This window comes from Theobroma cacao, chromosome 7, assembly GCF_053813885.1.
Source record: "Theobroma cacao isolate CCN51 chromosome 7, ASM5381388v1, whole genome shotgun sequence".
NCBI lineage: Eukaryota > Viridiplantae > Streptophyta > Magnoliopsida > Malvales > Malvaceae > Theobroma > Theobroma cacao.
In genome coordinates, this window is record NC_142645.1 from 8,099,761 (window position 1) to 8,123,073 (window position 23,313).

The 23,313-nt window shown below is 34.7% G+C and overlaps 4 protein-coding genes and 1 pseudogene across 9 annotated transcripts; 3 read left to right on the forward strand and 2 right to left on the reverse strand.

Moving 5' to 3' along the window:
* Positions 1 to 397: 397 nt before the first annotated feature.
* On the reverse strand, positions 398 to 2,927 carry LOC18594240 (uncharacterized). Of its 5 annotated transcripts, none has more exons than XM_088808177.1 (3): positions 2,742 to 2,927; positions 2,510 to 2,645; positions 398 to 888 (listed from the first exon to the last, which is right to left on the reverse strand). In XM_088808177.1, the coding sequence occupies exons 1-2, from the start codon at positions 2,812 to 2,814 to the stop codon at positions 2,518 to 2,520; spliced, it is 201 nt and encodes a 66-aa protein (XP_088664303.1). In that variant the 5' UTR covers positions 2,815 to 2,927; the 3' UTR covers positions 398 to 888; positions 2,510 to 2,517. The 5 variants fall into 5 exon arrangements, with proteins under 5 accessions (XP_088664303.1, XP_088664304.1, XP_088664302.1 ...); XM_088808178.1 differs by having other exon boundaries at positions 398 to 895; XM_088808176.1 differs by lacking the exon at positions 398 to 888 and adding an exon at positions 960 to 1,262 and having other exon boundaries at positions 2,742 to 2,926.
* A 47-nt stretch (positions 2,928 to 2,974) lies between these two features.
* LOC18594241 (UDP-Glycosyltransferase superfamily protein) lies at positions 2,975 to 6,203 on the forward strand. Its single transcript, XM_018125129.2, has 8 exons — positions 2,975 to 3,134; positions 3,450 to 3,566; positions 3,852 to 4,045; positions 4,128 to 4,233; positions 4,331 to 4,478; positions 4,607 to 4,746; positions 5,362 to 5,528; positions 5,616 to 6,203. The coding sequence occupies exons 1-8, from the start codon at positions 3,074 to 3,076 to the stop codon at positions 5,907 to 5,909; spliced, it is 1,227 nt and encodes a 408-aa protein (XP_017980618.2). The 5' UTR covers positions 2,975 to 3,073; the 3' UTR covers positions 5,910 to 6,203.
* A 150-nt stretch (positions 6,204 to 6,353) lies between these two features.
* LOC18594242 (pathogen-related protein-like) lies at positions 6,354 to 8,673 on the forward strand (annotated as a pseudogene). The gene is made up of 4 exons (XR_016027476.1): positions 6,354 to 6,986; positions 7,042 to 7,173; positions 7,284 to 7,583; positions 7,865 to 8,673. The product of XR_016027476.1 is annotated as a pathogen-related protein-like (transcript).
* A 2,161-nt stretch (positions 8,674 to 10,834) lies between these two features.
* On the forward strand, positions 10,835 to 12,913 carry LOC18594243 (pathogen-related protein-like). The gene is made up of 4 exons (XM_018124072.2): positions 10,835 to 11,073; positions 11,176 to 11,308; positions 11,434 to 11,732; positions 12,649 to 12,913. The coding sequence occupies exons 1-4, from the start codon at positions 10,942 to 10,944 to the stop codon at positions 12,808 to 12,810; spliced, it is 726 nt and encodes a 241-aa protein (XP_017979561.2). The 5' UTR covers positions 10,835 to 10,941; the 3' UTR covers positions 12,811 to 12,913.
* A 743-nt stretch (positions 12,914 to 13,656) lies between these two features.
* APC6 (anaphase promoting complex 6) lies at positions 13,657 to 23,221 on the reverse strand. Its single transcript, XM_007021744.3, has 16 exons — positions 22,809 to 23,221; positions 22,284 to 22,418; positions 21,232 to 21,305; positions 20,539 to 20,578; positions 20,111 to 20,156; positions 19,804 to 19,883; positions 19,451 to 19,632; positions 19,187 to 19,312; positions 19,003 to 19,077; positions 18,147 to 18,272; positions 17,715 to 17,784; positions 16,673 to 16,755; positions 16,057 to 16,170; positions 14,457 to 14,556; positions 14,105 to 14,140; positions 13,657 to 13,861 (listed from the first exon to the last, which is right to left on the reverse strand). Exons 1-16 carry the CDS (start codon positions 23,052 to 23,054, stop codon positions 13,757 to 13,759), a joined length of 1,638 nt encoding a protein of 545 aa, XP_007021806.3. The 5' UTR covers positions 23,055 to 23,221; the 3' UTR covers positions 13,657 to 13,756.
* Positions 23,222 to 23,313: the final 92 nt, after the last annotated feature.

A 23,313-nucleotide genomic window follows, 5' to 3' on the forward strand; every position in this document is an offset into this window, starting at 1 on the left:
TCCTCGTTGGTGATTAACTCAAACAAAAGGAAAAGGTCACTCTCGATTACGTACGTGTTCCCATTGAGTAATGCATGTATTCTCTGTTCAAAGAGTCGAATTTAAATATTTTTTCCCTCTCTTTCTCTGTTTTTTTGAAACCATTTTAATCTTTAGTGAAGCAGCTTCATTTGTCATCTTTCTTTTATATTGATTGAGATGATCCTTTTGTTATAATCACTAACCCAAATTATGCTTGGAGTTAATGTTGTTGTCCATAAGCCACCTTGGAAACCTTGCACATCAGTTGTACAATAAATATGAAGAATAATAGAATTTATTTTACGCAAAAGTTAATTTTTCATTTAAATTTAAATGAAATAGATTATTCATATGATAAAATAATAATTTGGGTCAGGTGAGGCAAGGCTTTGAGGGTTGAAATCATTGACCAAGCCTAGTCTGAAACGACCCGGGCTTGCTGGTCTAACAGGCTACCTAGCCCAGTTACAGGTCTAAGTAACCCAAAGCCAATAATCGCACCTAACAAGCTCCAAGAAACATTATACAAGTTGGGACGGAGGAAAGCTGAGAAACCCTCAAAACCCATCCTAGAGAGGATTGGTGCCGCATGTAAGCTTCGAGGAAGCTCATCCCAAGATCTCTAAGTTAAATTACAACTATGTACAAAGCCCCAAAGTCAAATTGAGACATATTTAATTACTATTTTTAAAAAAATAAGATCAATACAACTGTCAAAAAAGCCAAAAAAGTTACCTCGTGCTATCTGTATTTTGATTTGAACTTCTCCTTCACTGCTTGAAACACAATGGTTTCAATAAAACTTTGCTAGACATCTGCTCTCATTCTCATGGCAGGTATGTTTGCCAAATCCTCCGTATCTACCCCCTACAAACTGTATTGATTAAGAGTCTTACAACTGTTGCTGATGCTTTGCAATTTGCGCAACATGCAAACCATTTAACAGTATAATGTCTACTCTTTTTCTCATTCCAGAAAAATGTTCATTGCTTTGTGGGGTTGATATTTGAAGAAACTATTATAACAGTTATAACCTAGATAACATGAGCTGAACTGAAAACTATATAATTAAGTGCAATTTGCAAACTAAGAGCTATGCAAAATAGCAATAAAAGCAGCTAAATTTAACAAGATGCATCTTCAGATGCTGGAGTAGCTGTTGCAGCCAAGAAAAGAATGAGAAGACACTGGCAGGTATGCAACAGAAAGAATGATTGAGCCAACAGCTAGATGGGAGGGCACTGCAAACATATTTTGCTTAATCAGTAATTTAATTGCCACCAGCTTCGTATACAGAGAACTGTATAAGAAGCTCTTGAAGTACATTTGCTTAACATGAATCTTGTACATGAAATATAAAACAAAGGGGAAGATTGAAAGGGACTTTGAGAGATGCCTAATCTGCTATCCCGAATCAGCTGTAAAACAGTAAGTCTCTACAATGTAACTCAAAAGCTGCAAGGAAAATGGCAGACATGAGAATTATGCTCATCAGATGAGGAGCCAGACAAGAGAACAGCTGCACATCTACCTCTGAGGTGATCAATAGCAAACATAATATCACATATGTCCTGAGCTGTTGTATATTCGGAGTTTATATCAGACCAAACATTCCAAAATTTACGCTGGTGAATGTCTTTTGATTGTTTTTCTTATTTATTTCTATGCAGCTTGTTCAAGTCTAATCGCTTTAATGAAGGTTCTCATCTGATTGAAGTGCATCAGATTCAATTTAACAATCACTGTCACAAGAATCTTTAAAACCAAGACAGATGGAAATTGAAATTTTGCATCCAAAATGGATTTCTAAATTGCATAACTCCTCATATATCTCCGACTCCATCCCTTTTGCTAGACTCTATGTTAGTTCCAATCTTTACATCTCTGAATTCTCACCCAAAAGAGAAAGTTAAATCTCTTCATCCACAGGCAACAGGCACCACATCCAATTCCTGATCTCCCTAGATGAAACTTCAGTACACATTTGCATTGCGGATTGCCACCCGTGTTTGGTCTATTTGGTCCTCTACAAGTGAAAGTTCTCCGACTACTGTTTACAAAATCCATTCCAAGGCTCAAAATTCCACCATTTTTTGGCCCTTAAACACCCTAGACAGTCAAGGATTCCCTTAATAGAATTCAACTAACATTTCTCTAAAATTCAGCACCCAGATTAACTGTTGCAAGTAAATGAAATTTAATTTAAAAACCACATAATTAGGCCAAAACATGAAAACCCACAACCAATTTTTTTTAATATACGCCGTTGAACCGCTGTAGAACCAAAATCCCTATCACCCAAACCAGCTTAGTATAACTAGTAATAATTCAAAGAACAAAATTAGACCAAATTATACAAATTTAGTAACAAGAAAAAAAAAACAGAAACGAACTCATATAATGAATAGACAACATTATCATCGTAAATCAACAATTCCACACAAAGACCATTATTCGCTACAAATTTTGTTCTTCCAAAATGAAAAACCTGAAAGATTATTCGATGGGTTTAGTTGCAGCATTGGTAGAGCTTAAAATTTTCGGTTGCTGATGAATCCCTTGTTGTTGCTGAACGGATTTTCGCTCTAGCTCTCGCCATTTGTTGATTCCAATAGTAAAGATAACTGCAAATATAAATAAAAAAATAATCAAAGCAAGTCTCTTTTAGGGTTAGAATAAAAAAAAAAAAAGAAGAAAAGAGATTGACTGAAGATAGTTACACGCAGCGCCGGCGAAGTAGAGGAGACGGAGGACTTTGGGGCCAGGGGGACCTGCCGCTTCTTCACCCGTCATTTCACTTTGATTCCTTTGCTACGGCGTGGATATTTTCAGCTGAGAGGTTTGAGAGGGAAAAAGTAGTGCGTCCTTTTTCTTAGTAAATAATGATGAGAAAGAAGGGCAACGCGGGAAAATTATATTAAAGTACAAACCCTTCATTTAATCCTACTCCTTGGTTCTTTGTCTGTCTGACGACGACTCCTTTCCTCTTTCTGCCCCTCCCCTTCGTATCTAAACGCTATATCTCGTCGGTCATTGAAGGAAAGCAAACAAAATGGAGAGAAAGCAAAGCTCCAAGTTGAACATAGCCTTCATACACCCAGATCTTGGCATAGGTACCCCTTTCTCCGCCGATAAATTTTAATTGTGAAAAAAAAAAGCCTTTGAGGTAATTTTATTACTGCCCTTTGATTGGTTGCTGAGAAAAGTGAAGAAATCAACAGGAAAAAAAAAGGAGATAATTTTTAGGTTTATTTTGGTGGATAATTAGGTTTCCAAGTTTTAATTTTGAGTAGGAAAAAGCTTAATCTTGTTATTTGAATTCGAGGTTTGAGATTATTAGTTTCCACAGCAAATATCAGTTAATTTTCTTTTTCCAGATTAAAAAAGATAAAATTTTTATGCTGTTGCTCGTCTGTTCTGATTTAAAGGTGGAGCTGAAAGATTGATTGTTGATGCGGCTGTTGAATTAGCATCCCATGGGCACAGTGTTCATATTTTCACAGCTCACCATGACAAAAATAGATGCTTTGAGGAAACCCGTGCTGGTAAATTTCTTTTCTATTCTTTCAATAATTTTAGCAGCTTATTTATGAAGTTAAGAATAGACAGATTGGAAAGAGAAATTTTTATCAGAATTATGATTTATCTTTTGAAGTTCATTTCAAATTATAAGGAACATAGTTTATTAAAACTATTTGCAGTAAGTATACTGCTCGATTATAGCTGAGCAGGAGAACAGAATTAGACTTAGTTCCGGCTTAGAAAAAGTCGGAGAATGTTTGAAATTGGGTCTAACCAAAATTCAATTACATCCTGGCATGGTTATCCAGGTATCTTTCCAGTTACAGTATACGGTGACTTCCTGCCACGACATATTTTCTACCGTCTTCATGCTGTATGTGCATATCTGCGCTGCATGTTTGTTGCTCTTTGTGTGCTGTTCATGTGGCCATCATATGATGTTATAGTAGCAGACCTGGTCTCTGTTGTCATCCCATTGGTGAAACTTAAAAAGTCAACAAAGGTATATAAAATTAATCTATATGAATTGTTATCTAGAATTTCTGGTGTGATAGCTCTTTCACGTAGCACTCCTTTTCTCGCAGGTTGTGTTCTATTGTCATTTTCCAGATTTGTTGCTAGCTCGGCATACAACGTTTCTTAGGAGGATGTACAGGAAACCTATTGATTTTATAGAAGAACTGACAACAGGTTGGGTCCCTGTACGGCCTCTTTGTCCTTATGGAATGTGGAATATAATGTTCATCTTTATTTGTTCTTTTGCTATGTTTTGGAAATTGGGATGCAGGAATGGCAGATATGATACTTGTTAATAGCAGATTTACTGCATCTATCTTTGCGAAAACATTTAAGCATCTTCATGCACGAGGAATTAGACCAGCTGTTCTTCACCCTGCAGTTAATGTGGATCAGTTTGAGAAGCCTCATTCTTATAAGTAACCAACATGCTCTTACATCCCGTGGTCTCCTTTTGTTTAAACTCTCATGTTGAAACATTTCTTCAATTATGTAAAACTTAACACCATAAGCTTCACTCTGAACAATATTTTGTTACTTTGGCTAGGTTGAATTTTCTCTCCATCAATCGCTTTGAAAGGAAAAAAAACATAGATTTAGCAGTTTCTGCTTTTGCGATGCTTCACACTCTTGAAGGAAATATCCATCAAACCTCTAACCTGGCTGATGCTAACTTGACAATTGCTGGTAAGTTCCTTCTCATTTTTTTTTATGAATACTACCATTAGACATTTTAAGCTGACTGATAGATTTTGTATTTGGATAGAATATCTTCATCTCATTATTTTTTTGTGGTGACATGGGGAGTACTTCAATTAGGATTTGTCACTTATTAAGTGTATTATTTATAAAAAAAAAAAATGAAGTTCACAATGCTGTAGTTGAGTCTTGATATATGTAATAGCCTCGAATACTGTTGTGCTGCAATGTCAGTATAAACAGGTTAGAAAGTCTGTGACAGGTAACCCTGATATATCCAACTGTCACAGTGGAGTATATAGAGAAGATGCTCTGTTGGCCAGGATATTTCATATGTTTTCTTACAAATAGTTACTTGGGGAAGGTTGGACAGGCAGAACTTTAGTTATAATTGTTGGTTGCACACCTGGTATTCCATTGAAAAGGATCATTGTGATCCAGGGATTTCACTTAACTTCTCAGCATGTGCTGTGTAAATGTGAAAGCAATAGTGTTTCTAATATGGATAATAAATGGTTTTGTTCTTGCTCTTTCACCTTCTGGTATTACTTTCTGCAGTAAAATGAACATACATTTTTTTCTCTCTCTTCATTTAAATTTTAGGTGGATATGATAGACGCCTAAGGGAAAATGTGGAGTACTTAGAGGAGCTCAAAAGCTTAGCAGAGAGGGAAGGAGTGGCTGATCGGGTTAATTTTGTTACATCTTGCTCAACAGCAGAAAGGAATTCTCTGCTCTCTCAATGCCTATGTGTCCTTTATACACCAACGGTATGTTGGCATATATTTTTCTCAAGAATTAATAAGATTAATGATTGAAAAGTAAGTTTAACATACAACATTTCCAATTCAATGCAGGATGAACACTTCGGCATTGTTCCATTAGAGGCGATGGCAGCACAAAAGCCTGTTATAGCATGCAACAGCGGGGGTCCTGTGGAAACAATTAAGAATGGGGAAACTGGATTTCTTTGTGATCCAACTCCAAAGGACTTTGCTTTGGCCATGGCTAAACTCATTCAAGACCCAGAGATGGCAAAGAGACTGGGGGAACAGGCTAGGCAGCATGTCAATGAATCATTTTCTACAAGGATTTTTGGCCAGCGTTTGAATCAGTTTCTTCTGGATGTTGCTGGAAATAAGCAGGACTGAGAATGGGGATTAGAAATGAAAGATGACCTTGTAGAACATAATATGTGGACACTGTCAACATTAGCCTATCCTTACATCATCCGTAGTGTTTTCTTTCTTGAGCTATTAGGAGGGATGACATTTATACTTGAGATGGTCAGCCCAGTCAACTAAATCTAATGACTTATTATGAGTGTGATTTAACACTAGTTGGATTTTACAGCTACTAGGGCGAGAAAAATGCAATATTTTTGTGGTTTTGTTGACTCCGTTATTGTTCCATAATGGACAATTGCTTTTTGCTTATTTAGATAATTTTTGGGTTTGCGTTGATGAAACCTTGAAGATATGTTTTCATGCATTGCAAAGTGAGAACTTGATGATTAATTTGATTGTAGTTTTGGAGACAGCATAAGAACTACAAATCAATTGATATCAAAGACATGGTTTCTTTGCAAGCATGTGATGTGATAACTGAGATTTGATTTGCCCTTTCCTTTGTTTACTTTTGATAGTGAAATCTGGACAAGGTGAAAGGCTTTCCGCAATGAAATTCATCAGTTGAAGACTGCTAATAAGACATACCAGATTGAATAAATTGAGATAAGATGATATATCTAGTAGAACTCTAAATGCAGATAAGCCATGGTGACTAGGCTTCTGAGCTTGCAGTTGGCAGATATTTCAGATGCCACTAAGCCTCCCTGAGATCACCACTCTAATTCTTTTACGGCAATGTTATCTTTTCAGCTCATTTTCTTCAATTTCTCAGATCACCATTCTTCTCTTTTATTGCAAAATGATCTAGTAATCGGTAACTTACGAATGTATTAAGAAATTTTATCTTTTGGGGCAGTTTCTGTTTCTATCATTCTTGGATGTTGCAGTATAACCCCTTAAAAAAATCTTGGCTACGTTCTCTCTGCTAAATTTCGACACATGATGGCTAGTGAGAAACAACAGGAGACTATGGCTAAAATTGTAGGAGATAAATACTGCTCAATCTTGAATGAAGTATCAGAGAACATAGAGTGGAGACATGGAGGCCCTCCCATTTTCGATGCTGTAAACAAGCTCTTTGAAGAAGGCAGAGCCAATGTAGGTGGCTAGCTCTTTCAGTTGATTAATCTCTCTTTCTCTTAAGAGTTTGCAGGAATGGCCTAAGGGATCAATAGAAGAAACAGTTCAAATGCCGTCAAGTCATGGGAGGTAGAGCTTTCTCACAAGACTAGTTTACAAGACTTCAAAACTATAAATCCAGAAAAGTTCAAGCTCATTGTTAATGGTATCTGATACTCTTGGTTACCCTTTTCAATCATACGTTCAAAACCATGGATTTTTCAAATAAGTTGTTGGTGACTTTGATGTAAAGAAGCTAAATTTCATGACAAATAGGAAGGGAAGGACTGTCAGGGGAAGAGACTCTTAAGCTTGGAAACTACAATGCCTTATTAAAGAACTCTCCGCCAGAGGAGTTTCAGTACTACAAATCAGATGAATAGAACTTTGAATCATCCCATGATGCTTTTCGGACAGCTCTGCCTCGTGGATTTGCATGGGAAGTAATCAGTGTTGACTCAGGACCTCCTTTGATAACTTTCAAATTCAGGCACTGGGGTTATTTTGAGGGTCCTTACAAAGGACATGCCCCCACGGGGGAAATGGTTTGAGTTCTATGGGATTGGAGTTATGAAGGTTTCTTCCCTGCTCTCTCTCTCTCTACAGATTCAGAAGCTATCTATCATTCATAATCATTTAGATTGGACATTGAATTTTGCTGTTAATCCATGATCTTGAACAATGTAGTGAATTCTATGAGGTTGCTAAAGAAAATGTGGTGAAAAACAGTACTCAATATCATTGACATTTCTCAAGCAGCTTTCTCTTTTGGCCTCATCTGGTGAACTTCTCCCATCAGTAAGAGTCCTAGCTTTGAAACTATGAGGATTCGTTAATCTATTTGTTTTCCCATTCAGGTTGATGAATCAATGAGGGCAGAGGAGGTTGGAAATTTACTATGATCCAGCAGAGCTGTTTGCAGGCCTTCTCAAGGGACCACGTAGCTCATCAAGTTCAAACACAAAACAACACAATTCCAATGATACGTCGACATCTACTCATCACTGTCCATTCTGCAAGTGAACAAATAAACAGGTTTTGCTCCCTTTTTTGTGATGCAAATATAAGTTGATTCAGCCTACAAAACAACACATCTTTCCTAGCAAATGTCAAATGTAAACAAAACATGGGAATATGATCAAGGACTTAGATCACTTGTCTTGTTAGCTTGATTAATTGTTTGCTATGCACAGTTTTATGAAAGCTAAAGTGGATAAAATAGTAGTATCATGCTAAGTGGTCCAAAATTTAAACAGATGAGGCTCTGTAAAGGTGCTGGATGCAAATTGTGGGGGTGGAATGGAGCTCAACTGACTCCTGCGTGGTGGTTTGGCTGTCAATTAACTTGACTTTCTTGGGGATGGAAGTAGATATTGTGCTAGAGGTCCAGATTTAAAGTTTTCTTGGATTGTTAGTCAGAGTTTGTGCTAAAAGATAGGTGGTTTTGTTTTAGGTTAATTGTTTTTGGATTTAATGGCACGATTTAGAATTTCTTTTCTTGTGATATTTGTGTACACCTAGCAGTTTTTTTGGAGTTGGAAAGGTCTGTTTTTTTGTTTAGGGATCTAATAGCTAATGTGGAGTCACCAATTCCCTTTTTTTAGTGCTTGAATCCTTTTGTAATTTTGCTATCATCTTTTTGTAGTGGTTGAATCTTTTTATTATTTTTTTTCAGTGACTGTATCCTTTTGTAATTTTATTGTAATCTTTTTTCATAGTTTGATTTGATGTATCAGTATAAGTTCTATCTTTTAAGGTTCAAAACTTGATATGGTACGTAAGTTACGTGAAGTTAATAAATTCATTTTTTTAAAATTGATTAATTGTCATTAGTTAAAATAGTATTTATTATTTTATATCGTGTAAATATGACATTGACGTGAAATGTTAAAATGCCACATAGTCATGTTATAATGACATATAAGCCTGCCACGTCACTATCCATAATGACATGTCAATATACCACATCATCACCACATGACAAATGACAATTGGACCAATGATAATGAGTTAACCCTTAATTATAAGGATTTCTTTAATCACAAATGAAAGTATCATACCTTGATTTTTGAATTTTCGTGAATAATTTTAAGATATTTTTTTAAAATATTATACCTATCAATTTTTATAAACAATTATTGTTTAAATGAATGTGTGGTTTGAGCCGTTGTTTTGAACCCTAGTTTATACTAGGATTCATGTGAAGGTATTAATTTATTGTTTTTATTGATATATTTAAATATATACGTCATTATTGAATCGAATATTCGTTTGCAGCAGGAGTTTGACCATTTACATGCAAATATTTCTTTTTTATTTACTTATTTCGAATCTGGAATTGTATGTTTATTTCACTAAAAATCTTCAAGTGTTCGAAAAAAATTTGACTTTGGACATCCACGTAACAAATATTATGAGTAAGAATTTTTTTTTTATTTTTCCCTATAATATTTAGTTGTATTGATCAACACGTAAATTTCATATTCAGCCAGTTTTATAATTTTTCTCTTTAAAAGATTCTGCTGACAATTATGAAATTCCAAATTAAATAAAGTAGATTAAGCAATTAAATTTTCCATTAATTGTAGGTTGAAAACTTTAGTAAACAATTAACAAGTCTACTTCATTGATTTCCTGGAGATAGAGAGACCTGCAAATGATTATAAAGAAAAAAAAAAAAACTATGGGATCCATTTGGAAGCTAATAATCATTTGGTGAAAGAAAGAATCAAGCTCTTTTGATTGGTGCACCTGCACTATGACATTAGCAGTAGGTTGGTACCTCATTTTATTTCTAGGAAGTTTGAATTGTTCAAAACCATTGATTGTTTGATTCAATTATGAGTGAAACAATTGCATTAAAATTCAAGCTTGACTGACTGACTGACTTATCCCACTTGCAAAATGTCAAAGTTGGCTCTTAACAAAGGGATTGGAATCCTATGACAGAAGTGGGTCCAAAGATGACAGAAGAACTTTGAGCATTGCATGAACATCCAGGAAGAAGTCAAGTATCCAATTTGAATGGGTGGTTTTAAGGTGAATGGATTGAAATGGGAAACCTCCCAAGTTAATGCGAATTTATTCTCCAAAACTCTGGTAAACCTCTGGAAACTTTAAGGTTTTTGATTGGTTTACACTTGTTTTTCATTTTTGGGTCAATTACCTAGGAAAACAAACAACAAAGAAGGGCAGGCATGCACCAATGACGACCAGAAATCGACAATGGGAATCTTCGGATGTTAAACAGTGTGCTATATGATCTTATATACATATACATGTCCATGGAGAATCTTCAATATATGTTTCTTAATTCGTAACAGTACAAGGATGGAGACAAATACATAAACATAGATATGATGGTTTTACCTAGAAATACATAAACATATGCACAGGATATACTATATGCTTATTTTGATGATCATCTTGTAGTAGGTGACAGACAACACGAAAGTCGAGCACATGGCTTGGTTGCCATTCGACACCCTTCATTCGTAAGAAATTGAAACATATAGCTTTATATAAAGAGAAAGATAGATAATAATTTCTTTATTATTTTTCAGATATGGACTCGTGATATATTTTTAATAATTGATATTAAATTATGTGATGAAAATAATTTATTCTCATTTATGAAACTCACTTGTAATAAAAATTTATGTTCTAACCGTTACAATGTCTCCTTTCCCTTGAAGTCTCGACATTGAACATGTGGGTGCTATAGGCTCCACAAGAATCTGACACTTGAACTAGTTATTAATCCTTAGGGTTTGTGGGTCCAAATTGGAAAATACATAGAGGCAAGGTGTAGGGAAATCTTCCATTCTCAAAATTTAACCTTGGGTATATTTAACCATGATGTTGCCCATATTCTTCTATAAAAGCTGACCACAAAGTTGCTGTTCTTCAATTGCAAATTTGTCAAGACTTTAGCATGGCTTCTGTGCCAGGAAGAGATAAGTACAGGTCTTTCCTGCATGATGATGCAGATAGTGTTCAATGGCGACATGGTGGCCCTCCAACATATGATGCAGTGAATCAGCTCTTTGAAGAAGGCCGAACCAAGGTGCCCTGGATTAGCTACTCCTTTTTCATATTTTTGTGAATTTTTATTCCTTGATTTTAAATTTCTGAACGTTATTGTAAAACTTGGTGTATGTCTATGCAGGAATGGCCAGAAGGATCACTTGAAGAAACAGTGCAAAACGCTATCAAGACATGGGAGATGGAAATCTCCCACAAGGTTCGCTTGCAAGACATCAAGTCCATCAACCCTGAAAAATTCAAGCTCATCGTTAATGGTATGATCCCAACTTGTGAAAAGATATCACCAAAAGTATATGATTATTGATGGTATTTTCATGATTGGTCTCGACTTGTATGTCGTTGAATTTGTTGTTAATCCTTGTTAGCATGGGGATTGCAGGGAGAGAAGGATTAACAGGAGAAGAGACTCTAAAGCTAGGGACCTACAATGCACTGTTGAAGAATTCTCTACCAAAGGAGTTTCAATACTACAAAGTAGATGAAGAAACGTTTGAATCATCTCATGAAGTCTTCCGTTCAGCTTTTCCTCGTGGATTTGCATGGGAAGTCATCAGTGTTTACTCAGGACCTCCTCTGATTGCTTTCAAGTTCAGGCACTGGGGTATCTTCCAGGGTCCTTTTAAAGGACATGCCCCCACGGGGGAGAAGGTTGAATTCTTTGGCCTGGGAACTCTCAAGGTAACATGTTCCTCCCTTCTTTATTTTTCCTTGGAAAAACAAAACAAAAGAAGAAAAAAGCCCTGGATTGTCTTCTTGGTATGATTATTAACTTGAATATCTATATATGTGGAGAAGTAGGTGGTGCCTATCAGTGCCCCATTGTTGGACCAGTTATTAATTGAAATTCATGGTATTGGTTGGTCCCTTAAGAAAAGTTTCAAGCTAGAAAGGATTATACAATATAGAACGTTTACCTGCTCCTTACTTTTTCTTACAGTAAGCATTAAATTTGATCTTATCTTATCTTTCACCACAAAAAGAAACACGCTTGAATCAAAATTAAAATAAAATTGGCTTGAATTAAATCACAAACACACAAAAACTTGCTCAAATCTCTTTCAACTCTTGATTGTTAAAATTTTAGATACAGATATAACTAAATTTGGAACTTGGGTTCTGTTTTTTGGGTTTTAAGGATGAGCTTGAAAGCACATAGAAGGCATCTATTGGCCTTTATTAATAAATAATAAGCAAAAGGTAGAATAGCTAATGGGAACATTTTGGTTTGACCTGGCTAGCAACAAACATTTTAATGTGATCCAATAACAGAAGGTTAACCATAGACTTTTTGAGACATTGTGACTTTTTTTTTTTTTCTCTTTTTCATGTAACAGCAAAAAATAGATTATCTTGTCACAAGAAAATGACATTTTTTAATGAAGAAGAACTCTTAACTATATTTAATTATATGCACCGAGTTAAGAGAACAACAAATAGCGTCAATCGTTTCTTCTTAATTTTTATTTTTTTTATTATTATACGTATAAAACTTAATATATATAATAAGATTATTTTTATAATTACTTTTTAACTATTTTTATGTAAAGTTCTGAGTTCGTCAGTGATTATATGCTAATGAAATCCCTTTTCACAGGTTGATGAATCTCTTAAGGTAGAAGATGTTGAGATTTATTATGACCCTGGAGAGCTATTTGCTGGCCTACTCAAAGGTCCACCAATCTCAGAATCACAAACAGGCGATGAAGACATTGCTCAATGTTCAGCAAAAACTCATGGTTGCCCTTTCCAGAAGTGAATATACACATGCACTTGGAATAGCTTCCCATGTGCCTCAATTTGTGCTTAATGTAACTGCTTACATGCAACCACCTAGCCCAATAAAGATGAACCTTTATCTATTTTGAGTGCCATCCTATTTATATTTGCTGTAAGAAAGCAATGACATTATTCCAACTTTTTTCTTTCCTTTTAATTACTTCTTATATAGAAAGGGATCACCAATCTCTAAAATCACAAAAAGTTGACATTACTAAATAGATGGCCTCAATTTTTGTTTCTAAAATGGAAAATGAACATCAACAATTACCTAACAGCTGTCCTTTTAAATGATCATAAAGAAAATGCACATGCAAGTAGATACATAGTCATAGGCAAAATATATCTATGCTTATCCTATAAAACTTTAATGTATCCAATAGCTAAGTCAACATGAGCTTTTTCTTTTTTTTTTTTTTTTCTATTTGGAGAATTATAATTGAAATAGAGAAATCACTCCAATCTTTAAATTAAGAGTAAAGAAATATAGGGATCAAATGCATCCTTCACTAAGTAGCACCACATAGGCATAATATTGCTTGTAAACTCGGTTGATGAGCCATGAGGGCACTGAAATGTGCTATATGGCCACCGGAATTAATTGGTAGTTTTCTTTGGAAATAGGTAAGTTGGCAAGAAATCAACAAGCAATGTACCATTAAATTCCCCTTTTTCCAACAAAAATCTTTTGGTACTCTTAGGCATATAGGTTTGAATATTTCTAACTTCTACGTACTCTTAGGCACCTCAAAAATAAATATCTAAAACCTGCAAAGAGTAAAGAGTAAATACAGCCTGATACTGGATACAAGAGAAAAACACCACATAGATTAATGTGCTTTATCATTATATGCAGTGTCAACGTTGCATTACATATTACAACAATACAAAGAATATTAAAAAAATGACACGAAACTTTAACCTTTTCAGCAGAAATCAATTTTTGGGTCTATGCCCTGTCGACATTCGTCTACAAGAGCCACATTTAACATTTCGGTGCAAAATGGATCATCTGGTTTCAGCCATAAAGCCTGTTTCGAAGACAAGTGGGAAGATCAAATTTAGACATTTGGGGCAAAAAAAGATAGCATCGAACCTGTACTTCAGCTATCCTACAACTATAACATCTTATGTCAATCAAGAAAATAATCAATACATTTGCTAAAATGCATAATATGCCAAACATTGTTGACCCAAGCTAAAAGCAGGTGAAGTGTGGAGATGGAGAACACACATTACTTAAAAGCTATGAAAGTAGATTCTTGATTACTGACCTTATGATAGTATGTAATTGCAGCGGTAAAATTATCCTGTTAACAAAATCAATGTAAGTCCCAAAGCAAGTAATCAGCTTACAACTAATTCAAAAAAACATTTTCATGTACAATCTAGAAAAGCCAGCATAGTGGAATATTCAATCTTGGTGAATTAGTTACGAAGTATAACAACTTTAAGTTAGGGTCCATTTGATTGATGCTTTTCTTATTTTCCTTCTGTTTTCTGTTCATTTTTTATGTTTTGCCTTTTACTTTTCATTCAATTTTTGTAAAAAGAAAGAGAAATAGCAAAAACGTTAACCAAACGGAACCTTAGTGAGTGTTAGGGGCAGAAAAGGGCTTAACTGACCTGCAAATGGTATGTGTAGGCAAGACCTGCATAAGTGCTCAAGCTTTTAGTCGATAACGTAAGTGCTTTCTCATAGAATGAGATTGCTTCATGGTACATCCTGATATACAATGGGCTCATATAATTAGTGTCAAAAGGTTGAAATTACTTGGCACTAATTTTTTGCAAATTAATACCACCAAAATCAGATTGTAAAAATCAATATAAAGAAATGCCATTCTCCTTGTTAAATACAAACTATGACATATAGTGACATCGGATAAATCAAAATCAACTGGGAATTGCAAATTCTCTTTGAATCTACCATAACCCAGCAGATGGAGTTCAAAGCTTGAGACATACTATCTAAAAATATAAAGGAAAACTAAAAATATTGGAACATTAAGCCAACAATATATAAATATCTGAGCTTTCTCAAACGCAAGCATTAGCATTAAACACATTCTTTCCTTTGCCGGGGTCACTGCTGAACCTTTAATGCTCTTGTAAATGAATGCCAATGTTGCATAGACAGAAATTTAAGAAATTAGTAAGTCTTAATGCTCCTATAAATTCAGCATGCTATATTAATATTATGACAAAAATTTTGTTAAGTTATTTGAAGGAACTTTCTGTATCCAGAATAAGGTAATACATATGTGGGACTTGGCACTAATAGGCATTTCTGATGTAGAATAAGTAAAGGAAAGAGATAGAAAATAGACAGATAGAAAATTGATGAAAAATCAAAAATAGACAGAAGCAACTAGGGAGGAACAGACAAAATCGGGGGAGAAACAGAATACTAAAAGTGAAAACCAGAAAGAATCAATGAAGGGACAAAATCATAATACTCAATATCTCAAATTCTCGAATATTCATCAGCCAAAACCTAATTGAAACTAAAATGACAATAGCATTTATAACTTAACTCAAAACCCTAATAAAAAACATATACCAAATATACCCCTAAAACCCTAATACTTGAAAAAGAGATAACATACTAACATTATAAAATATCCTAAATAATCTAAAATAACTAAACATAAGTCAAGATTACAATCAAATCTGTAAAACATAAAATAGAGCCCTAGATAACATAATCCCTCAACTAGCATATTTCCATCCTCCATCAATTTCAATTTTAGGTATCTGGAGTACTTAATGATAAGAATATTTGTGACCCTGCTCAAAATGTTTTTTTTTAACTCCTTCCAATAAATTGCAGTAGATACATACTTGTAATACAGAGGAGACACCAAGGCCAAAAAATAAAAAATAAAAATAGATACTCATGTATGCTATGTTCATAAGAGCAATGCCCATCCACAAGAATATGCCTGGCATATCAGGCCAAAACCTTCCTATTTCCTCACTGTTATTGCAAACACTGCCATTATTCTACAAACTACTTCGAGAATTTTCCTTATTATATCATGCCAAGAATAACATGCTATCATGCATTGACAATGTAATCAAACTTACTACTAAAAACGCATTTGCTGGTTACATTTATTTTCACTTCAGGGTTTTGAAGAAAGCACCAACATCATTGTGGAGTTAATAGAGAAAAAGAACGTGGAAGTATAGCATAACATTTCAAAAAATTAAAATGACATACTTAAGTTTCCTGTAAGCATGGGCAAGATTAACCACCGTGGGTTCCCACATTTCACTTATTGGGGCTGGAATAAGAGCCAATGTTTTCTCAAACCACCAGACAGCTTTGTTATACCTGAAAGTTTTGCAAAAGGAAAATGCTATTTTAAACAATTAACACAAGATACGTAACTTAAAAGAACTTTAACAAGGGAAACTTCAAAAGGAATATAAACATATGCTACATGACAGACATGGGTACAATGAAATCCTTGGCAATAAAAGGTATACAATGAAAGGATAATCTAAAGCATGATAATATCTTGTATGTGTAATTTGAGAGCACAACTGCATACTAGGAATACAAGTTATAGAGAATGGTGTTTAAAGAAGCCTTCTAGTTAAAGTACCCATCTAGTGATAACAGTTCAATTGGGGAAAAAATTACTATACGTTTAAGACTGTTCCTAATTTTCATTTTCAAAGATATCAGTCTCAATATAATTAATTTATTAGCATGCTTCAGGAAGTTCAATTCAACAACCCATCTTCAGCAAAAGATTTCAATGAAATGTTCAGAACATAAAATGTTGACCATCAGAGGAAAAAATATATAATAAGGTGCAATCACTCCTTACTCTTTCATATGATATGCAACAACTCCAAGCTCATTATATACAAGTGGATCTGAAGGGCAAATTGCCTTTGCCTGCATAATAAACTGAAAACAAATGCCCTTATCAAAATTTTTTACCATGCCAGGAAATTTTTTTTATTTCTGAAGGCTTATATAGAACAAAAAAATTGCAATGAGAAATAGAGACAAAGGAGATGATTGTTACAGAAGCAAAGAAAAACTCAGCAGTACAACACATTCCACCACACAAAAACAAAGAAATAGAATGATGAACAAATTACAGATGACTTTTGTTCTTTCACCTTGTCAACCAACAATGAATAGCATTAGCAACAAACAATAGACTCCACCATTTCTACTGATTTTAAAAATGGAGAGAATCTCATTCTCCTTGTACATGGGCTAGGAAGGAAAGCTGCTTCCACTTCCAAAACTTATTCTTGAAAATCCCAGCATGATTTTCAGGCATTTTATAATTCTATGCGACAGAGCTACAAGTGCAATCTCCCTTAACATAGGGGAAAATGACAAAATGCATGCAATCAAGAAAGAGGGCAATCTCAGGTAATTGAAATGCCCTCAATATTACTAAGGACAATATCATAATCTATATGCAAACATTATAATACAAAAAGCATTCATTTACTGATTTGTAGCCTCTATGTATGTGGTTATTCAAAATGGAACAGAATACGCCTCCCCAACATTAGGACTTTATATTTCTAAGCCCACCTCCATTAGTTTGCCATATGTCTACTCTTGACATACAACCCATCTAAAATAACATTTCTATAAATTATCTCCCAGAATAATTTAACAGTAACCAGCTCTTATAAGTGTTAAATTTTTCTGTCTAGGAAAAACCTTAAGATATCTAGAAAGTCTTCAAGAGTCTATAATGGCCCTCATACACAACTAATACTAGGAAGTTTGTAGTCCACAAAGTAGTCATTCTTGATAAACACAAGCAATGACGATTCTTTGACCCCCACTAAACTCAGCCAAAAATGATAATCTGCCTAACGTTAGAAGAGAACAATAACCTGCTCAGCAAGCTTGAAGCTGTGAGTCCGCATGTACTCCATTCCAATGTATAAAGTTGGTAAATGGCACCTGGAATAACAGAATATCAAGATTCAACCTGTAAAAGGACAATCCATAAATAATAAGAGGACTTTGACTACGCTTACATAAATGACATATTAAATGGACACTATGGATGACAACATCCCTGTATGAATCAGAGTACAGAAGTTTTTGATCTAAGAGGAGCAATGACTACAGTGGCAGATTGCAAGTTTTAGATACAGGAGCAAAACTAAGGAACTTGCACTCTCCAGTCAACCAGGAAAAGAGAAACATCAAAAGCAGTAATGTCAACAGACCATTGAACAAATATTAGGAAACATCCGGAAACAAATAACTAGAAGATTTTAAACTGTTGAAAGAGCCAAATAGAAACTAATATAAGTTACCCCGGAAACAGGCGAGCAGCAGTCCTATAAGCTGACATTGCTTGATCACCCTCTTCTCGAACAGCATATGCATTTCCAAACCCTATCCATGCAGGAGGAAACGTTCCATCTAAACTTGTAGCCTTGCTGCAGAGTGGAGTGAAACCAGTCAACTCAATTGACCAGGGAGCCTAATAAGATCAGAATTTAAATACTTTTTACAAGTGGAACAGACAAATGTTGATCTTAAACACAAACTCCGTTCCAAATTAAATGTCCATCTTACTATTTTAAAATGTTTCAAAATAGCATCCACTTCCCAAAATAGAAAACATTTTCCAGCATTGCTTTTCATTGAAATACTAACTTTAGGTGGGACCCTCTAGCTTTTATGTTACTTCAAGAGTAGAATTTGCAAAAGAACCAAATACCCCATTCCTAAAACTTTATACCATTTGGAAAGTGGACATTCAATTTGGAACAGAGGGAGAAACCCTTATTGAAATTGAACTAGCAATCTCCAAGAAGCACATGAAAAATACCAACCAAGACAGATGGAAAAGAACAATGGAGAAAAGCTAACAGAACATTACCAAAATAACCAATGCCCAACTCATGATACCATTTATCCTTGAATAATAAATTACAAACAAGAAAGATTTCTACATTAACTCATAAAGCCACACAATATTAAAGTCTTTTGAAGCATGCATAAGCATCTTTTGAAGTTTATTTTGATAGGTTGATTTCTTTCTACGAAATGGAAAATTTAGTTAGTATAGAACAAGGCAACATGCTATAACATCAATATCAATAAACCTCACTTAGTCATCCTTTACATAGGTATATGCACATACTAGTATTGTGAAATATTTACCTGAAATAACGGCGTGATTGATCATATTTCTTGATACAATAGTAGTAACAGCCAACAGCAAACCATGACAAAGCCCTATAAAATAAAATGAAGTACTAATCAGTGAACAACTTAATACAATATTGAAAGTCATCATAACAGATATGAACAGGAAGATACATGCTAAAGTAAAACTCTGTCTCACTTTTGAGGGTAATCTTTTACTAGATTGCATGCCATAAGATAAAGCTCATTTGAATGACCAAGCTCCATTGCCGCTGCTAAATGCACCAGGGTACATTTCAAGTGGAAAGGATCCTTTTCAAGCAATCTGTAAAGCTAAACACTTTGATGATATAAAGCATCCTAGATACCGTCCAGAATCATTTCAGCTTGTATACCAAAAAAAAAAAAACTGAAATAAAAAACAAAACAGAATTAGAGAAAACCAAAAGGAGTTTTAACTTACGTAGAAGTTAGCTCAAAGCATTTTTGGTATTCTCCACATTGATGGTAGTATTCAGCTTTGCATGCCAAGAGATCGGTGTTATCTTTCAAAGTACACATCAAAGATTGGCTAGAAGGGTTACTTTTAGAACTTTCCTTCTCAAGTTCTTTGAATTTGGCTTCTACAACATTTTCTTTGTCATACTGCATGATATGAGAGAGTAGCAGTTAGGTAGAGAAGAGAGAGTTAGCATAAGATAGACCAAAGAAAAAAAATTAAAAAGATAATTGCAGACAAAACAAACAAATGAACAAGTAACAAAGGGTATATGAAATATTTATATTTCAACAGAACAAATTCAGGTTGCTCATTGCCTTTTTTATCAAGCAAGAGTAGAAAGAAGAGAGCCATCCATCTTCAGCACCAAATTGCAAAGATGAAAGTAGACTAGTTTCTGCAATCCAATAACAAAACCGAAAGTTAAACGTATTACTTCATCAAAACCAAAACAACATTTATCCTGAACAATGTGAAAGTGACTAATGGATATGAATTTAATGCAAAACTAAGAACCTAAATTTGGGAGAATTAAGAGCAAGTATCAAGTTTCAAGGAGTCATTTTTATTCAATTGTTGATGACCAGAAAAGAACCAAACAATATCATAGTTAAAACATCATACCTTCCTCACAAGTAAGCATGTGATTTTCAATAAGACACTCCAAAGCCTGAAAAATAACAAAAAACACAATCACGAAATATATCATAGGGAATGAACAATTACATCATAAAAAATGACTATATCATTATTCTGATTAAAACTATATTTAAAGAAGTTATCAATATAACTTTTATAAAGAAATTAACTTCAGAGAACTAAAGGGAAAAAATTGATAATAAATAACTCAGATTCCAAAAGGTTTATCACCAATGAAATTTTTAAAATGAGCATTTATACTGTCAGAAATGTGAAATTGGCACTTTCTGCAACCCTGGATATCATGAAGCCCAAGGGAGATATTTTGTTTGCAAAAGGCCACATAGCGCACCCACAAGACACAATTGGGCATTCAAACAGCTATAACAACTATTATAACTTTCCATAAATACCTCATAACACAAAGGATCAGCTTTGATAGCAGCTTTGTACCTGAAATCAGCATGATCAAGCAGATCATCTATTAAGGTTTTTTCAACCAATATAGACATATTCATTTCAACAAAACCAAGAGAACTGAGACAATGATCTTTACATAGATACAGGGGAACTAAAAGAAACAGAGCATGAGTTTAGGCAGAACAAAATGTAAAATTATACTAAAAATAGCTCCGATCTACTACCATAGCATAAAAACTTGGAAGAGAAGGGTACTTAGAAGATCATCATTTCATTTTTAAAACAGTGATTCCAAAGATTAAAAAGGAAAAAATTGAAAATAAAAGAACAAAAGAGAAATGACCCAAGAAGATAGTAGTCCAAAATAAGGACTAAATCTACAATCCAGTAACAAAGGGGATAACAAATTCTAGGAGACATTATCTAGAACAAGTTTCCAGGTCCAAGCATTTTTTTAACCCCCTATTCTTGTGCACGCAAGAGTTCAACTAACTCTAAAATTGCAAAAATAGAAAAATTCCCTCCAGTTATTAATATTCCTCAATCTTTTCTTTCTTAATAAAATGAGCACAAAGCCCACATGAATAAACAATGATTTTGTCTCTGTGTGTGTGTGTGGTTGGGGTGGGGGGGGGGGGGGGTGTGGAGAGAGTGGGGTCGTTCTTTTTCTAGAATCATGTACTAACCACTGTCGAGCCTGAGCACGATTTTCCAATGCTTCATATGCCTTGCCTCTTAGAAAGAATATTGCTGAAGAAATCTGTTACAATGTATTAGTCATGCTCCTACACTACAAAACCTTGCACTTTTATAGCAAGAGAAATATCCGTGACTATCTAGAGAGGTCATGCATCTCATATCATCCCAAAATTAACAAAACTAATAAAATAGAGATTTTCATGAGCTTCAACATCATTATATGGATAAAGTACTGGCTACTATAGCAAAACAAATAAACTGGCAGCATAAAATGGAACTCTTCAATGGACAATCAAACAGAAAGAGAACACATTAAAACACTGCGCATTACATCATTCAATTTAATCTTGAGCTAGTTAATTTCAGAAAAAGAAAAACCATAAATTGTAGCCAACTACTCCAAGAGTTCTACAAGAATCCCCGGTCACTGTCTGCTCAAAATAGGGCTGCAGGTTCTTTCTAATCACATGCGAGATTCTGTCCAGTTAAACAAATATTAAACTTGATCCATTGAGTCTTTAACTTGATAGGTAGGCCTTTAAATTGATTTTACAGATTAAAACAATTCAACGAAAAACCTAAATTAAATTATACCATTGTCCATTGTGGAGTTTTCTGATGAAAATCAAAGCAAGGATGGTGGAAGATCAAAAACTATATGCACCATGCTGTCTCCAGGCATAAAAGGAAACTAAAGAGATAGTTTTGGAAACATTAGAACTAATTCAATCCCCCTCTGGCTCTGCCTTATAAAATACTATTAACCAATCAAATTTAAACCAAACTTAGTTAATTTCTGAACTGATTCTTTTGCTGAAAAAAGTTAAAATACTAAAAAGAGACTAAAACCGACTCCACAACAACCAAACTGGCCACGTTTTAAAGGCTCCTGAACAACCCACCAGAAACCCAAAAGAAAGTATTCCTACATTAATATGAAGATGTTCGAAGCACAAATTGACAACCAAACAGAACAGAAATGCCACTGCATTTGCAGATGTAAAGTAACACCAAAAAGAAATCAAATAAGATCTTTTACATTGATTTCACGATCTTCCCCATCTTTGTCTAAGTACATGGCACTGTTATCCTTTGCATCATAAACATTCCCATGTTCATCAAACTTCTCATCACCAAGCATCAAAAGACACTGATCCCACTCCTTGAGCTCCTCCTGATCAAATCAGTTCATTCAAAAAATATTTTTTATAAAAAAAAAAAAAACTTTAATCAAGAACTCTAAACCCTCAATCAAACTTTTCTGAAAAAAGAAACTTTTCTAAACCCTCATTCAAAGTTTTCTAAAAAAAAGAAAAACAAAATCGTTATCAAATAGGGGCAGGTGATCATCTAATAAAATTTATCAAACTATTATTTGAAAAAAGAAAAAAAAAACCCTAAATCAGCAACCGAAAAAAAAAAAGAAAAACTTCAATTACTAAAACGAAGCAGAGAATAATTTTAGCAAACGAAACAAGGCAGAGAGTGATATTAATATCTTAACAAGGCAGAGAGTGATATTAATTAAAGAAATGTTAGTTTTAGTGTAATTGAAAGAATTTACGAGGCACTTGGCAGCGAGGTAGCGGAAACGGAGATCGCGGAAGACGATTTTTGAGGCGTTGAGGAGATGGAAGGCGCGACGGAAGTGGCGACCGAGGAAGAGGGCTTGAGCTTGCATGTAGACGTCGGCGGGGTCATTGGTGATGGCGGCGACTTTGTCGGCGAAGAAAATGGCGGAGGAATATAGATGCTTGCTGACGCAGTCTCGGACTACACCGCGGAGTTTCTCGATTTCTTCTTCTCTCATTGTTTACAAAAAAGAAAATGAAGGATTTTTTCTTTTTCCTTTTCTGGAGAATTTTGCAGGGATTTTTTCTGAGGGGGACAGTGGAAAAGGAGTGAGAGGAGGAAATGAGCGGGAGTTTGGATTCTGTTGAATTTTTTGTGTATTGTTGGCCCAAACGACCGGTGGGCTGGACTCAACTCTAGTGTATGAATATAACCTTTACCGTGACTCGAGAAAAAAGCCATGGAAATTTGAGTTTGTGTAAACTTTCTGTGCCGGT